Raw genomic sequence first — 17,243 nt, forward strand, 5'->3', positions numbered from 1 at the left:
AGATTAGCTGTTAAATGCACTTTTAAATTATTTTATCTTCATGGTGATGATATTCTTTACAAACTTGATATTTCATGGGTAAGGGCCAATAGGGAGACACAAAGATGTTTCTAAAGCACCAAGACCATTCACAGAGTGAAAAAAAAGTTGGCTGTGGCTGATATATTTAAGGATTTTGACCTCTGTGTTCTCTGGACTGACCCTCCCCCCATATGCTTTATCTTTTTTTCATTGTTTCTCTTCTTTTGTATTCCCCTTTTCTTTTTTTAATCCTTCAGCCTGGGATCTAGGCCTACCCTTTTCAAGTCAATAAAACTGCTAATTACTCATAATATGGGAATGGGAGTGCACAGTGGCCAAGAAGCATACACATTTCCCCCTGCTATAGTCATTTAGCTCTCTACAATCTCAGACTAGTAACTATTGCCAATGGCAACTCAATCCTTTCCATCGTTCATTTTCAGGATCTGTTGTTCTGACATTTGCACTCTTGTTTTTGTTTGTTTTTTGGTTCTAAACCCTTTTCTGATTGGTGCAGCTGTTGAAGATGCTGCAGTCACAGCAGTGTGCATCTGGAACATTTGGCTGACTTGTTGAACCTTCCCCAGGGACTACTCCAGAGAGAAGAGGGGAGGGGTGGAGAGGCCAGAACAGTTGCCTGCAAATAGAGATGCCAATATTGTCTGGCCATTCTGCGGACAACCCTTGTAAAAATTCACCTCATCCTGGCTCTCAGTTTCCTCATTTGCTCTTTGCAGACACATGTTCTCCACTCAAAACTCTTGCTGCGGTGGAAGAAGAGAAGCTATATTGGCTATGGGTTCTCTCATACTGCACTTTCAACATTGTTTTATTTTTTTAAAATATGTTTTTATTGATTTCAGAGAGAAGGGATAGGGAGAGAGAGATAGAAACATCACTGAGGAGAAAGAATCCTGCATAGGCTGCCTGTTGCATGCTGTCCCCCCACTGGGGATCAAGCCAGCAACCTGGGGAAGTGCCCTTAACTGAGAATTGGACCTTGACTACCTGGTCCATATGGTGACACTGAACCATTGAGCCACACCAGCCAGGCAGCACTTTCTCCATTTTAATATATATTTGTTGAATTAATTAATATATCAAGACACCCTAGGGGATCGTTTTAACCTGCATAGGGCAACAGCACTTCATAGGTGGACTTCATCACTTACATTGAGGCTGCAGACTTACTCCAGGAGTGGGGCTGCCTGTATCCCTCCTCATTCTCACCCTTTGGCTCCCTGGCTCCCGAGTTTCCTTTTCTTTTGGCGCACTATTGGATTGAAAACACAGCAGGCATGGTTTCATTCCAAAACCAGAACTATTTTAATTAGTTTAACGTCTGTTAAACGCTTTGAAGATTGAAAGCAACAGATAAGTACTGGATGATGTTATTAGCAACTGCAGTTAATTGCAAACATTTCTATTAATACTAGTTTCTGCCTCCTTTTACTTGCTCTACTTTCCAAGGTTCCCAAATTCTTCTCAGCCTCCCCCTCTTCTCTTCCCCCGTGCTGGCGCTAAAGGGTTAAATTGGGGCGGAGTCCAGTGATGAATGACAGCAGCAATCGCCAACTGGAATGGAGCAAGCGGGAAGAGCTGGGTGGGGCCATCAGGCTGAGGCAACTCACACACCCCCAGGCTCCGCCTCGAGGCCGGAGGCCCGGGGTGGAACAGCAAGGGGCGGGGCACCCAGGCTTGGCGAGCCAGGTGGTTGGACGCCTGGGCAGCTGTTTGAGGGATGGGGCGGGGCTGTCTCTAGCCTCCTCCTTCATTCCCTCGGCCGGCCCAGCGGCCCCTCTCTCTCGCCCCTCCTCCTCCTCCCTTTCCCACCCCTCTGAGTGGAGCTGCACATGCGGCTTCTCCCCGCTCTGTCCCGCCCAGCCTCCTTCGCGCAGGAACGGGTCCCTGCAGCCCCCAGCCCATGGCAGGACAGTAGCCGCCTGTCAGGGGTCCTGAAAGGCTGAGGCAGACGCGGCGGCTCCCGGGCCTCAGAGAGTGGGCGTCTCCGGAGGCCATGGGCTACCCCGAGGTAGAGAGCAGGGAGCCCCTGCCTGCAGCAGCGCCAAGGGAGCAGGGGAGTCAGGGCTGTGGCTGTCGTGGGGCCCGTGCCCGGGCGGGTGAAGGGAACAGCTGCCGGCTCTTCCTGGGCTTCTTCGGCCTCTCGCTGGCCCTCCACCTGCTGACATTGTGCTGCTACCTAGAGTTGCGCTCCGAGTTGCGGCGGGAACGGGGAGCCGAGTCCCGCTTTGGCGGCCTTGGCACCCCTAGCACCTCTGGCACCCTGAGTAGACCCGGTGGCCTGGACCCCGACGGTCCCATCACCCGCCACTTCAGGCAGCCTTCACTTCAGCAGCAGCCGCTAGAACCCGGAGAAACAACTCTCACACCAGACTCTCAGGACGGGCACCAGGTGAGTCACTTGGCTGGGGCGGCGGCTGCAGAGGCTCCCTCCCTTTATGGGTAGGACGGGGGCCCTCCCCCGCCGGCCCCTTGGGCAACTCAGCTATCGCCAGCCACGTAGGAGGGCTGGACTGGGAGGGAGCAGGCAACTGGAGGGAGGTTGGCTGCCCTGGGACAGGTTGTCCCCTTTCCCTCGCCCAGTTCCCAGACTCCCTTGAGACCTGGGACTTGGAAGCCCTGGCCCGCGTCCGCCGCCCCCGGCTGCAGGCTGCCTCGGGGAAAGTTGGCTGAGCTCCCGGCTGGGCCGCCCGTGAGGAGGTGCGGGTGCTGCCCTTCTGGCGGACTAGCGGCTGCATCTTGGCCCCTCTCCTCTTGGTGAGATTAGATTCTCCGCCTGCGGTGCTTGTTTTTTCGTGTCCAAAGTTGATGCCAGCACTAGCAGGCTCTCATTTGGAATTGGAGCTGTAAACAGCTGTAATAACCGCTCTAGGGCCGTTGAAACAACTTTTAATGATATTCCCAGAGCGGATCCTTGTGCGCTGACCAGATCGTGGGCTTGATCACACTTACCTGCAATTTGAGACTGATTGTCCTGGGCGTTGTAGTGAGGATCAGCGCCCCTGAGGAATTCTGGTAGAAATATGCCATTTTGCTAGACAACTTCTGAAGAGCAATTTAAAAAAATCTATGGAAATGAAACTCCCATTCGGATTCTTTTTGGGGGAGTGTGGTGGAGAGGGGTGTGTGTGTGAAGTGTCTTGCTGCTGCTAGCTTGAGAACAGGAGTCTACTGATGGAATAAATACTCCAGAGTAATCTCTCAAGAGCAGTTGTGTGTATTTGTGTGTGTGTTTCGCAATCTTTATGGTGTTTTTGCCCTTGTTAGCAGCTTTGGTGTTTGTTTTCTAGTCTTTATTCAAGTAAGTTTAGTGCACTTAAAATTGGTATCCTCTTGACCTCCAAATTTTGTCTTATGCGAAACTTAAGAGAAGCATCCAAAAATCCTTTTGAGGTGGTTAAAGAGTAACAGTGAGTTTGTTCCTCTTGGAGAAGAGGGCAAGTTTTGCTAATAAGTTTCCTGAGGGGGGAGACCCAGGCCTTCTATATTAACTACAACATCAGAGTCATTGCCATACTCTATAAATGTTATTTGTGCTGGCATCACATTGATGATAATATTGTAATGTTAGGACTGACACAATTTTCTATGATGTGAATTGTAAAGTTGCCCTGAGCCTTAAAATATATTGCTAGCACACTCCAATTTATATTACAGCTTATCAAATAACAGAATCAGTAGACATGCTTCTCATACTTGAGACTTTAAACACTGTAGCTAAATGATAATTAACTAGAATTCTGACTCCCTTTATCCACCACCCTCTCTAATGCCCAGTAGAAATACTTAGCAGCTAAACATTGATATTATGTGAAAAGATGAAGGAATTTAACTTTTTTAGTCAATTGGTAGCCAAGGCTTTTTGGCATTCAGAATAGACAGACCCAGGAGGATTGGCAGGACAGCTGTACTCTAGGGCTTCTGTGATGATGTGGGACTCTCGCAGGTCTATAATGGCATTTAGTTGCCTGTTATTTGCATGGAACTTCAAATAGTCCTCCCTAGGTTTAAATACAGCTCCGTATTTTCTGTCCTTTATTCTTTCTGTTTTAATGTTTTTGAGCAGAAGTATGCACATTGGCTCTTTACATTTGCTGACAACAATTTTAGTCAGTTTTTTTAGAGTTGTGAATGGCCATGAGTCAATTTTGTTTTATTCTCTTGGAGAACACATAGGCTCTGAGGGGGTAGTGACTTGTCCTAGGTGTTGGTCTCTTGACTCCCAGTTAAGTGTCCATTCCCCTTCATACTACCTCCTGAAGCCTTTTGGGGGGAAGTGGAGTGGATCTTCACAGTAGAATTTTTCCAAAATAGATGGATCAGTTCTACTCCATCTATGTTTTGGCCACCCTTAACTATGTATTTCTTGCTGAACTCCACTTTCAGGAGAATTGGAACATGCTTTGAAGGAATTTTAACCCAGATTCAACTTGTTTATCTTGAGGATAGTTTTAGTATACCAAAAAGAAAAAGAAAAAAAGGTGATTGACTATTAGAGTTAGTTGATACTGCTACATTTTGGGTAAAATTTCTAGTGCCCTGGTGCACCATCTGCTGGCTTTGCAGGGACATTTAATTGCAGTATCTGCTGACAGTCAAGATTCTAAGTTGTGCTGACAGATTCTGATTCATAAATAAGGAAGTAAACAGCCTTATGGGATTTGGCCACGTAGGTTACATTTTTATGATTTAATTTTCTAACACAGACAGTTGTTGTTATAGCAACTCTTAGGTGGAGAGAAAGATAAAATAATACACCCTTCAATGGGCAGAACATTCAGGTTTCTCACCAGTTTATTTGCAAGGAGTCAAGGCAAACTGATGAGAATAAATTGCAGGATGATCTCTTGAGACCAAATGGGCAGAACTGTCAGAGGCACTTCATTTTTATAAGGCTTTTCAAACCTATCCATGTTTATGATATGATATACTCAGTTATAACCCAAGAAAGGGATCTAGAAATCACTGAAGGTATATGTATGTCATCTCTCAATTAAAAAAACACACGCACACTTTTAAAACAGGATACACAAGGAAATTAGGGCAATCAGGATACATAAATCAGCAAAGTTCTCCAAGGGAATTGTTATAGGAAAGCCTCCCCAGTGGGGACACAGCTGCTGATCATAAAAAGTGAGAGGGTCCCTTTGGACCTGGAATCATAACTCTCTTTCAGCTGGAGTAGCTGAGTACCTGTAGATTTGTCTGGATAGTTGTGATAATCTCAAGAGAAATATCAGTCTCTGAGTTATAAAATATACAATATTATTGTTAGAGTAAAAAATAAAAATCACTATTGATCAGTCTGTGAAGTTGGCCTACTTTTGATTGTGGTCCTCAAAGCCAAGAATATGGTGGGCATCATAAAGGAAGAGTGTTGAAAACAATGACAAAATAAAACCTTTATCTTTTCCATGTAAAAGATCAAAAGTTTGAAAATTTAGATTCACAATCATGTAGGAAATTCTGGTGGTTGCTTCTTAAGTAAAACCTAACAGCTGATATAAGTCCCCAGAAACCCAATTAAATTAATCAAAAGGTTGGAGGGACTTTCTGGTTATTTTTTTCAATCAAGAAAGAGAAAGGTTGAAGGAGGAATATAATGAAAGTCTACTAAGCCATGAGAGATATGACTAAGTTTAATATATTGTGCTAATTTATTTAGGTCAATGAATAGAAAGCCTGATATGAGCCAGACACTATAATAGCTGCTAAATATATTTTAATGCCTGAAAGATTATTTGGGTGAGGAGGTAAATAAGAGTAGTATTTTATCAAAATGATCCCCCCAAGAGATAATATGAATTAAACGCTAAGGTGTACGGAGTATTTAAAAAAATATATACGGTATGTGCAACTTAATAAGGGTTTATTCTGGGTTGTTGGGGACATTTGGAATATGTTCTTAATTATTTGAGGTGATGTTACAGAATTCAAATTTAACTTTTCATAGAACATCTCTTGTTTTAACAACATAAAATTTCAGTATCCAGATTTCAACATTATTCATTAAGATTGAAAATAACTAGGAATCATTAAATCAAAAACTATTCTTTAGGGCAGTGTTTCCCAAACTTCTCTCATAATGAGAATTACCTGGTGGAGTTGTTAAAATACAGATTCCTGAATCCCAACTAAGAAGTGCTAAACTAGAATTTTTGGGAACATGTACCGTAGGTAAAATTGTATACTTAACTTAGTGCTCTAAGTATACAATTTTACCTATATGTTCCCAAAAATTCTAGTTTAGCACTTCTTAGTTGGGATTCAGGAATCTGTATTTTAACAACTCCACCAGGTAATTCTCATCACGAGAGAAGTTTGGGAAACACTGCTTTAGGGGAATGGGATCTAGGTAAAATAGTTTCCCATAGATTTAAATCTAGAATTTTAAGTATGACATTCCAGGTTTTTTACTAACTGGCTCTGTTATACCTATCCCATTTTCTCTCTCAATAACTCTACTCTTTTTAAATAATCAGCTTTATTGATATATAATTTACATACAATAAAATGAATATAGTTTAAATGTATAGGTCAATTACCCCGTATTTTCCGGCGTATAAGACGACTCTTGAAACGAAAAAAGTCAACCGAAAATCGGGGGCAAAAGACCAAAATTGCACAAAAATTACCTGCAGATCTTGACGGCAAAGTAAGTCTTTTCTTTGAAGTGAGGGGTAGTCTTATACAGTGAATATAGGCCTAAACCTACGTTTTAACTGTAAAATTAGGGGGTCGTCTTATACGCTGGAAAATACGGTAGGTGGTTTTAGTTGTGTTTTTAATTATTGATTAAGGTATTAAATATGTGTCCTATTCCCCCATTGCCCCCCGCCCCCCTCAATAACTCTACTCTTTCAACCCACCCACTATACCCTGTCTTGGGATGATTGTGTAGTTGTTATGCCTGTTGATTTTGTTTACTATATCTTGTGTCTTTATACTAGAACTCCTCAGAAATCCAACTATTTTTTTTTTTTGTCTTTTTCCACAGTACCTGATGTACTACTTGTTATGTTTAGAGTACTTAAATACTTGTTGAGTTGAATATTATTTGGGCCTTTTAGAGGTGTTTATGTAAAACAAATACATTTTCTCTTTATGTAACAGGCCTGTTTTCCTCAGGTCTTGCTAACCCTGTGAATTGTCAGCTATGCTTAAGTGAGTAAGCAGTTCCTTTGGAAATGTTTCACTGATTTCTAGAATCAGTAGAAAGCGAAATAGAGAAGAGTCCTAACCATATTACCTTTAAGATAGTGCAAAAGCTTTCCGTAATGTATCATTTGATGTTTTGTTTTAGTTCTCTTCTTTCTCTTTCTGTTTTAGATCTTGTGAAAAATAATATGTAATTGATCTATAATTACCTTATAGAGATCTCTATATTAGAGAACTTTTGAATCCATTTAATCCCCAAGAACATTACCTTGCCATTTTTGTAGGGTTGCCCTCATAGGAGATCGTGTTGTTTTTTTTAAGATTTTTTTTTTTTTTTTTTTTTTTTTTTTTTTTTTTTTTTTTTTTTTTTTTACTTTTAGAAAGAGATAAAGGGAGAGGGAGAGAGAAACATTGATGGGAGGAGTGGAAGAGCGAGATATCAATCAGCTGCCTCCTCCATATGGCCTACTAGGAATAGAGCCCACAACCCGGGCCTGTGCCCTGACTAGGAATTGACCCACAACCTTTCTATGCGTGGGACAATGCCCAACCAACTGAGTCACACTGGCCAAGGCCTAAAGGACCATCTTTGTTCTACTCTATAAATACTCATCACTTAGCTCTTTATTTGTTTTCTTTTTTGAAAATAGAAATTCTATCTATACTAATAAAAGAGTAATATGCTAATTAGACTGGGAGTCTTTCTGGAGACCTTCTGGATGTCCTTCTGGACAAAGCCGAGGGCTTGGCTGGCCTGCAAACCACACCCAGGCCCTTGCCCAGGTCTCCCCATTCCAGGCTGCCCCACCCCCAGCAGGGACCTCCCACCCCATCAGGGCTGGCTGGCCACCCCAGGCCCCTTGCCCAGGCCACCTGCTCCCCAGCGGAGATCCCTACCCCAATGGGAGGGCATGTAACTGGCCTGCAAACAGCCCTCAGCTCTTTGCCCAGGCTGGCCACACTCCCTAGTGGGGATCCCCCCACCCCGATGGGAGCATGGCTAGCCTGCAAACAGCTCTCAGCCCCTCACTCAGGCTAGCTCCATCCCCAGCAGAGACACCCCTACCCCGATGGGGGCATGGCCGGCCTACAAACTGGCCCTGCTCCTTACCCAGGCTGATCCCGCCCTCCAAAAGGACCCTCACCCTGATCCGGGATCCCCTTCAGGGCAGACCAGCCGGCTCCCATCCATGTACCAGGCCTTTATCTATACTAATAAAAGGGTAATATGTTAATTAGACTGGACATCCTTCCAGACAAAGCCACCACGGGGCCAAGGCAGAGGCAGTTAGGGGTGATCAAGCTGGCAGGGGAGAGCAGTTAGAGGGATCAGGCCAGCAGGGGAGAGCAGAGGGATCAGGCTGTCAGGGGAGAGCAGTTAGGGGGATCAGGCTGCCAGGCAAGTGAGTGGTTAGGAGCCAGCAGTCCCAGATTGTGAGAGGGATGTCCAACTGTCGGTTTAGGATGATATCCCTTGAGGGGTCCCAGTTTGGAGAGGATGCAGGCTGGGCTGAGGGACAACCCCCATCCCATGCACGAATTTCATGCACGGGGCCTCCAGTTAAAGAATAACATGCATACAGAAAAGGTCACAAATCAAACCAATGGATTTTTATAAAGTGAATGTACTAATATTAGAAGAATCTAGGTTAATAAATAGAACTAGTATATCACAACCCTCACCTTATGCTCCATCCCTATTTTTATACCATTCTCCTTCTCCAAAGTTAATGATTGTCCTGACTTATAACATCATATATTAGTTTTGCACATTTTGAACTTGATATAAATAAAATCTAACAGTATGTGTTTTGGGAGTCTGGCTTTTGTTTGTTTTTTGTTTGTTATTTTGTTCAATACTACAGTATGTTTGTGATATTCATCATGTTATTGCAGTTGAAGTTGTAGTTTTATATTTGTATTCCCTTATTTGAATATACCACAGTTTATTTATTCATTCTACTGACAATGAATATTTAGATTGTTCCTTGATTATGGTTATTATAAAAATGATGCTATGAATATTATCATACATGGTTTTTGAATATATGTACTTTAATTTCTATTGCATATATACTGTACCTAGTATTCAAATATCTGGGTCACAGGGAATGTATATTTTCAAACTTATCCTATATAATAAGAGCCTAATATGCAAATCGACGAACTGGTATAAGGACCACCAGGAGGCAGAATTCAACAAAGGGGGAGCGACACTCTGTTGTAAGCTGGTCTCATGGCTGGTGAACGCAGCAGTCATGGTGGGAACCTCTCCCGTCTCCATGCCAGTGCTAAGGAGTAGCGAGCAGGTGGGCGTTAAGGAATGAGGGGTCCTGGACTGTGAGAGGAATGTCCAACTGTTGGCTTAGCGTGGGGAGCGGGCCTAAGCTATCAGGCAGACATCCCCTGAGGGGTCCCAGACTGTGAGAGGACGCGGGCTGGGCTGAGGGACCCTCTCCTCTTCCCCTGACCCCAAGTGCAAGAATCTCATGCACCGGGCCTCTAGTTCATTATAATAGTTTTTATAAGTGATTGTACCAATTTACACTTTTACCAGTATTGTGTGGAAATTATAGTTGTTAATACTTCTTACCATCTCTCTTTTTAATTGTAGCCATTCCAGTGGGTGAGTTTATAGTAATATCTCATGATTTTAATTGGCATTTCTCAGAAAACTAGTGAAGTTGTACTCTTCTTCATATGTGTATTATCTGTTTGGTTGTCTTCCTCTATGAAATACCTATACAAATATTTTGTCTCCATTTAAAAAATTGGGTTACTTGTCTTTTTCCTATAGATTTATAGGAATTTTTATATACTCTGGTTATGGATCATTTTTGTATATTTTATGTTACAAATCCTTCCCAAATCTCTATAGTATTCTTTGATGAACAGAAGTTTTTAATTTTAATGTGTCTAGTTTTTAAATATTTTCCTTTATGACTAGTATTTTTTGTGTTCCATTTAAGAAGTATTTTCTTACCTTGAAGTCACGTAGATATTCTCCCACATTATCTCATCTCCTAGAAGTTTTATGTTTTTGCCATTCACATTTAGTTCAATAATCCATCTGGAACTGATTTTTGTGTATGGTGAAATATAGGGGTCAAGCTTTACCTTTTCCATGTAGATATTTAATTGCCCACTACCATTTATTATAATGACTGTCTTTTTCTCAACTTCATTACCGTGTCACCTTTGTCATAAATCAAGTGTCTGCATAAGTATGAAATTGTTTCTGTGCATTTCGTTCTGTAATATTAGTCTGTTTCTCATTACACCAATTCCATAGTCTTAATTATTGGATTTTATAACAAGCTCTTTATATCTGGTAAAGCAAGTCTTTTTATCTTTTTCATTTTCTTTAATAGTACTTTGGATGTTCTTGGCTCTCCACATTTTTCTATATATTTTAGAATCAGCCTGTCACATGTCATATACACAAAAAAGAGTAGCTGTGGAGAATTATGTTAGCAAGATGGTGAATTAGGAAGTCTTGGACCCTCCCCCCACAACAAATATACAAAATTAAGCAACAATTTATAAACTAATTCCCTTTGTGAGAAATCAAGGAGCTATTTGGATGTCAAAGATGAAAGCAAACTCACTGAAGCTGGTAGAGATATTTGGGACACCTTTTATCCAGATTTCCTGCCACCAGAACAGCACCATATGATATAGAAGGGACCCCCTTTTATATCTGCCGGCTTCTCCTAGTTGAGGGAGGAGGTTGGTTCACATGTCCAGATCACCAGGTTTGGAACTCTGTGGGGTCTGCCTAGGAGACAATGGAGATTGGTGGGTTGGGCTGGTAAATACCATAGATCCTTCCTCTTTCTGAGCAAAGAACAAGAAGATAAAATATTCCAGCTCTCAGTACTCACCTTAGGAAGAAAAGAATTCATCTGTGCATTCTGTGCCCCAGTTCCTCCAGGGCTGACCAAAGAAATGGCACCTGACTTGCCAGTTTAGGTATAGCATAGTATAACTTCCTGGAGGAGAATAGAGATTGGGACTGGCATATGCCATAGATCCTCCCCCCTGCTCACACAGCGTGAATGGATGAAACATACCAGAAGTCATCTTACTCCTAGAGATAGAAGAATTGATCTATACATTCAGTGTAACAACCTCTCTGGGGATGTCCAAAGAATTGGCATCTATCTTGCCAGTCTTGGAACTCTGATGGGTCTGGCAGTGTAACTACACGGAGGGGAATGGAGATGGTAGTTTAGACTGCAAATGCTATAGTTTGCTCTCCCATACACATTCAACAGAATGGTTATACAAAAAACACAGTTGCTTGTTTCTTCCTGGGGGCTGGGAGAAAGAGTTGATAGAAACCCCAATAATCACTGACATAGCTGATTGGCACATGTCTTCTCCTATACAAGGCCAACCTGTGAAGACTGGGAGGAGTGTTTGTTTTGTGATATGTGCATATACCAACACAGACAGTCAAGGAAAATGAAGAATCAGCAAAGATGTTACAAAAAAGGAACACATTAAATCTCCAGAATCTGACCCTAATGAGACAAAATTATAAGATTCAGAGAATTCAAAATATAAAGATGCTCGTCAAGATCTATAGAACAATGTTATGAACAAAGTGAGAATTTCTAAGTCTGGAGAAGGAAATGGACAACCAGATTCAAGAAGCCTAAGGATACTAACTAAATTAACGAAGAAACAGACAATATTAAAAAGTACAGAACAGCCCTGGCTGGTGTGACTCACTTGATTGGAGCATTGTCCCATGCACCTAAGGGTCATGGGTTCACTTCTCAGGGCACATAACCAGGTTGTGGGCTTGGTCCCCAGTAGGGGCATGTATGGGAGGCAACCAATTGATGTTTCTCTCTCTCTCCCTCCCTCCCTCCCCCCTCTCCCCTATTTCTCTTTCTCTCTCCCTCTCTCTCCCTCCCCCTTCTCCTCTTTCCCCCTCTCTCCCTCCCCCTCTCCCTTCCCCTCCCCTCCCCCCTCTCCTATCTCCCCCTTTTTTCCCCTCTCTCCCTCTCCCCCCCACTCTCTCCTTCTCTCCTTCCCCCTCTCTCCCCCCTCCCCTTCCTCTCTCTAGAATCAATGAACACATATCCTTAGGTGAAGATTTTTAAAAAGTACCAAACATAAATCATAGGGCTAAAGGCACAATACTGAAAAATTCATTTGACATAAGACTAGATAAAACAGGATAAAGGATTAGGGAAATAATTCTGCCAGTGGAGCAGAAAGAAAAATAATAATAAATAATAATAAAGAAGCTTAGATATCAAGTGGATCAATATAGGCATTAGGGGAATCTTAGAAGGAGGAGAGAGAGAGAGAGAGAGAGAGAGAGAGAGAGAGAGAGAGAGAGAGAGAGAGAGAGAGAGAGAGAGAGAGAGAGGAGAGAGAGAGAGAGAGGACTAGAAAGCTTATTTAAAGAGAGAATGGCTAGAAACGTTCCAAGTCTGGGGAAAGAAATGGACAACCAGATTTAAGAAGCCTAAGGGATACTAACTAAATGAACTTGTAGAAATCCACATCAAGGCACATTATAATCAAATTATCAAAGTGAAATCCAAAGAGAATTTTGAAAGCATCAAGAGAAAAGTGACTTGTCATATACAAGGGACCCCCATATGACTATCAGAAAAATTTACAGCAAAAACCTTTCAGGTGAAAGAAAGTAGTATGACATATTAAAACTTCTGAAAGAAAGAAAAACACCCTGTCAATAAAGACTACTATACCTGCCAAAACTGTCCTTTAAAAATAAGAACAGATAAGGACATTCCTAGACAAATGAAATCTGAGGAAGTTTATCACAACTAGACCTATCTTACATGAAATGCTAAAGGGTGTTTATCTACTTGAAAGAAAACTAAACAGCTACATAAAGAAGTATGAAACTCTGTAAAAGTAAATATATAGACATATACAGGATACTTTATTTCTGTAATTTTAGTATATAACTTTTATTTCTAGTGTAAAAAGTTAAATTATGCCCTAGTAGGCTTGGTTCAGTGGTTAGAGTGTTGGCCTGCAGACTGAAGGTTCCCAGGTTCAGTTCCAATCAAGGGCACACGCCTGGGTTGTGGGCTCAATCCCCAGTAGGGGGTGTGCAGGAGGCATCCGATCCAATGATTCTCTCTTATCATTGATGTTTCTATCTCTCTCTCCCTCTCCCTTCCTCTCTGAAATCAATAAAAGTATATTTTTAAAAAAGTTAAATTACAAATGTATTAGAATAACTATATGGTAAAATATGGTAAAAGATATATAATATGAATAGATAATATTGTGACAACAATAATAGTATTTTTGGGGAAGAACTTAGAATGTAGAGTTTTTGTATGCAATTGGACTTCAGTTGTTATTAGCATAAAAATAGACTGTTGAAAGGTATTTTATGTAAACTTCAAGATAACTACAAAAATACCCAGAGAAATTACACAAAAGAAAAAGAGAAAAGAATAAAAGCATATTAATACAAAAAAAATCACAAAGCCCAAAATTAGACAGGAAGAGAGAAAATGAAAATAAAAGAATATTAAGACTAACAGGAAACAACTTACAAGATGGCAATAATAAATTCTTCCCTATCAATAATTACTTCAAATGTAAATAGTTAAAACTTCCCCAAAGAAATATTGTAACTGAATTGATAAAAGCAAGACCCAGTCATATGTTTTCTATAAGATACTGAATTTAGATTTAAGAAACATAGGCTGAACATGAAGGAATGGGAAAAGAGAGTTTATGCAAATGGTAATCAAAAGAGAGTAGGGTTAACCTGGCTGGTGTTGCTCAGTGGTTGAGTGTCGACCTATGAAACAGAAGGTCACTGTTCAATTCCTGGTAAGGGCACATGCCCAGGTTGCAGGATCAAACCCCAGTAAGGGGCATGTAAGAGGCAGCCGATCAATGATTCTCTCTCATTGATGTTTCTAGTTCTCTTTTTTTCCTTCCTTTATGAAATCCATAAAAATATTCTATATAACAAAAGCCTAGTATGCTAAGTGTCTGACCATTTGTTCCACCCTTTGACCAGTCTCTATGACACACATGACCACTAGGGGACAGATGCTCTGACCAGTAGGTTAGCATGTTGCTGGGGTCTGGCTGATCAAGACTGGGGGAGAAGGGCCAGATATGCCCTGGAGCCCTCCTGTAGTCCCTCCCCAGCCCTATTGTGCACCTATGGGGTCCCTTGGCCTAGCCTCATCCCTCTCTCAATCTAGAACCCCTCAGGGGATGTCAGAGAGCCTGTTTCAGCCCAATCTCCACAGGCCAGACTGAGGGACCCCACTGGTGCACAAATCTGTGCACCAAGCCTCTAATATATATATATATATATTTAAAGAGGGCAGGGATACCTATACTTATATCAGATAAAATGGACTTTTAAGTAAAAAACTGTCAGAAGAGACAAAGAGGGACATTATATAATGATAAAAGAGTCAATCCAACAGGAAGATATGACAATTACATATGTACCAGCATCAGAGTATCTTTGTATATATGTAAAACAAACATTGGCAGAACTTAAGGGATAAATAGATAGCAATAGAATAATAGTGGGTGACTCCAATATCCCACTTTCAATAATGGATAAGCACCTAGTCAGAAAAATTAGGAAACAGAGGACTTCAGGAATAACATATTGTAGATGAATATATTAAACATGTATAGAACATCCCATCCAACAGCAGCAGAATACACAGTCTTCACAATCACTCATATCTTTCTCCAGGAAAGATAACATGTCAAGTCATAAAACCAATCTTAACAAATATAAGATAATTTAAAACAGCCGAAACTGGTTTGGCTTAATGGATAGAGTGTTGGACTGCGGACTGAAAGGTCCCAGGTTCGATCCTGGTCAAGGGCCTGTACCGTGGTTGCGGGCACATCACACAGGGGTGTGCAAGAGGCAGCTGATTGATGATTCTTTCTCATTGAAGTTTCTAACTCTCTATCCCTCTCTCTTCCTCTCTGTAAAAAAAAAAAAAAAAAAATCAATAAAATACATTAAAAAAATAAAACACTGAGTATTTTTTGTAATTTAATCTTTATTGTTCAGATTATTATAATTGTTCCCCCCCCCCCCGGCCATAGCTCTCCTCCACCTGGTTCCCACCCCACTCTCTGCCCTTATCTCCCCACCACTGTCCTCATCCATAGGTGTACAATTTTTGTGCAGTCTCTTCTTGCACCCCCATATCCTTTTCCCCCTGAGAATTATCAGTCCACTCCCTTTCTATGTCCCTGATCCTATTATATTCACCATTCTATTATGTTCCTCAGATTTTTAATTCACTTGATTTTTAGGTTCACTTGTATTTGTTGTTCATAATTTTTATCTTTACTTTTTTCTTCTTCCTCTTCTTAAAGAATACCTTTCAGCATTTTAGTGGCAGCAGTAGAGGTGTGATGGGACATCGCCTTCCTCTGATCATCTGGTCACCTCCTAGACTGTGAGAGGGCAGGCCAGGCTGAAGGACTGTAGTCTATACTAATAAAAGCCTAGGTGGCCCTTGTGTCCTCATGCGATGCCCTCATGTCATTAAAAGGTGGCTGCCCCTACATAGTCACATGATGGCTGCCTCTACATCATCACAAGATGGCCTCTACAAGATGGCCACCACAAGATGGCTGGCAGGGGAAGGCAGTTGAGGGTGACTAGGCCTGCAGGGGAGGGCAGTTAGGGGTGACCAGGCCTGCAGGGGAGGGCAGTTGGGGGTGACCAGGTCATTAGGGGAGGGCAGTTGGGGGCGATTGGGCCGGCAGGGGAGTGGTTAGGGGTCAATCAGGCTGGCAGGCAGAAGTCATTAGGGGCAATCAGGCAGGCAGGCAGGCAGGCGAGTGTTTAGGATTCGTCCTGGATTTCGAGAGAGATCCTTGTGGGATCAGGTCTAACCAACAGTTGGACATCTACCGAGGGGTCCCAGATTGGAGAGGGTGCAGGCTGGGCTGAGGGACACCCCCTCCCATGCATGAACTTCATGCACAGTACCTCTAGTTAATAACAATAAATGTCTACATTACAAAAGAAGAGCCCTCCTGGTATAGTTCAGTGATTGAGCTTCGACCTATGAACCAGGAGGTCACAGTTTGATTCCCAGTCAGTGCCCATGCTCAGGTTGCTCAATCCCTAGTAGGGGGCATGTAGCAGGCAGTTGATCAATGCTTCTCCCTCATTTTTGATGTTTTTCCCTCTCTGTTTCTCTTCCTTCTTCTCTGATATCAATAAAAGTATATTTTTTAAAAGAAGAAAAATCCCAATTAAACAACCTAATTCTACACCTCTAGTGGCTAGAAAAAAAGCAAACCAAATCCCAACTTAGAAGAAGGTAGAAAATAACAAAGATTAGAGGAGAAATAAACAAAATGGAAGTTAGAACAATCAATGAGATTAAGAGTTGGTTTTTTGAAAATATAAGCCAAAGTGACAAATCATTAACTTGACTAAATCTAAAAAAGAGAGATTGCTCAAATAGCATCAGAAGTGAAAGAAGAGACATTGTAACTGGTGGCACATAAATAAAAATGATTAGGAGACTACTATGTACAGTTATAATTCAAGAAAGTGGATAACCTAGAAGACAAATGGATAAATTCCTAGAAACATACAATCTACTTTACTAAATCATGAAGACTTAGGAGTCTGAAGACTCCTATAATTTGTATGAATATTGAATCAGTAATAATAATAATAATAATAAAAACTCTCTCAACAAAGAAAGGCCCAGAAAAAGGTGGCTCCACTGGTGAAGTCTACCAAATATTTAATCTATAACACTAATCTTTCTCAAACTGTTCCAAAAAATTGAAGTGGGGAAATACTTCCAAACTCATTTTATGAGACAAGCATTACTCTGATACTAAAGCAAGACAAATACACCAAAAAGACAATAAAACTATAGGCCAATATCCCTGATGAATATAGATGCAAAAAAATCCTCAACAAAATACTAACAAACTAAGTCTAATAGCATATTAAAAGGATCAAGTAGAATTTATAAACTTTAAAAGGATCAAATGGAATTCCTAGAATGCAA

General features: G+C 41.5%; 1 protein-coding gene across 5 annotated transcripts in view; it reads left to right on the forward strand.

The window, feature by feature from the left end:
- Positions 1-1,815: 1,815 nt before the first annotated feature.
- The window catches only part of EDA (ectodysplasin A), a 480,683-nt gene continuing 465,255 nt past the window's right edge, over positions 1,816-17,243 (forward strand). For all 5 annotated transcript variants that reach the window (XM_084869688.1, XM_084869689.1, XM_084869692.1 and 2 more), the window contains exon 1: positions 1,816-2,434. In XM_084869688.1, coding sequence (XP_084725814.1) covers positions 2,039-2,434 — 396 coding nt within the window. In that variant the 5' untranslated portion in view covers positions 1,816-2,038. The remainder of the gene's footprint in view (positions 2,435-17,243) is intronic.

The sequence above is a fragment of the Pipistrellus hanaki genome, assembly GCF_964339955.1.
Source record: "Pipistrellus hanaki genome assembly, chromosome: X".
Lineage (NCBI taxonomy): Eukaryota > Metazoa > Chordata > Mammalia > Chiroptera > Vespertilionidae > Pipistrellus > Pipistrellus hanaki.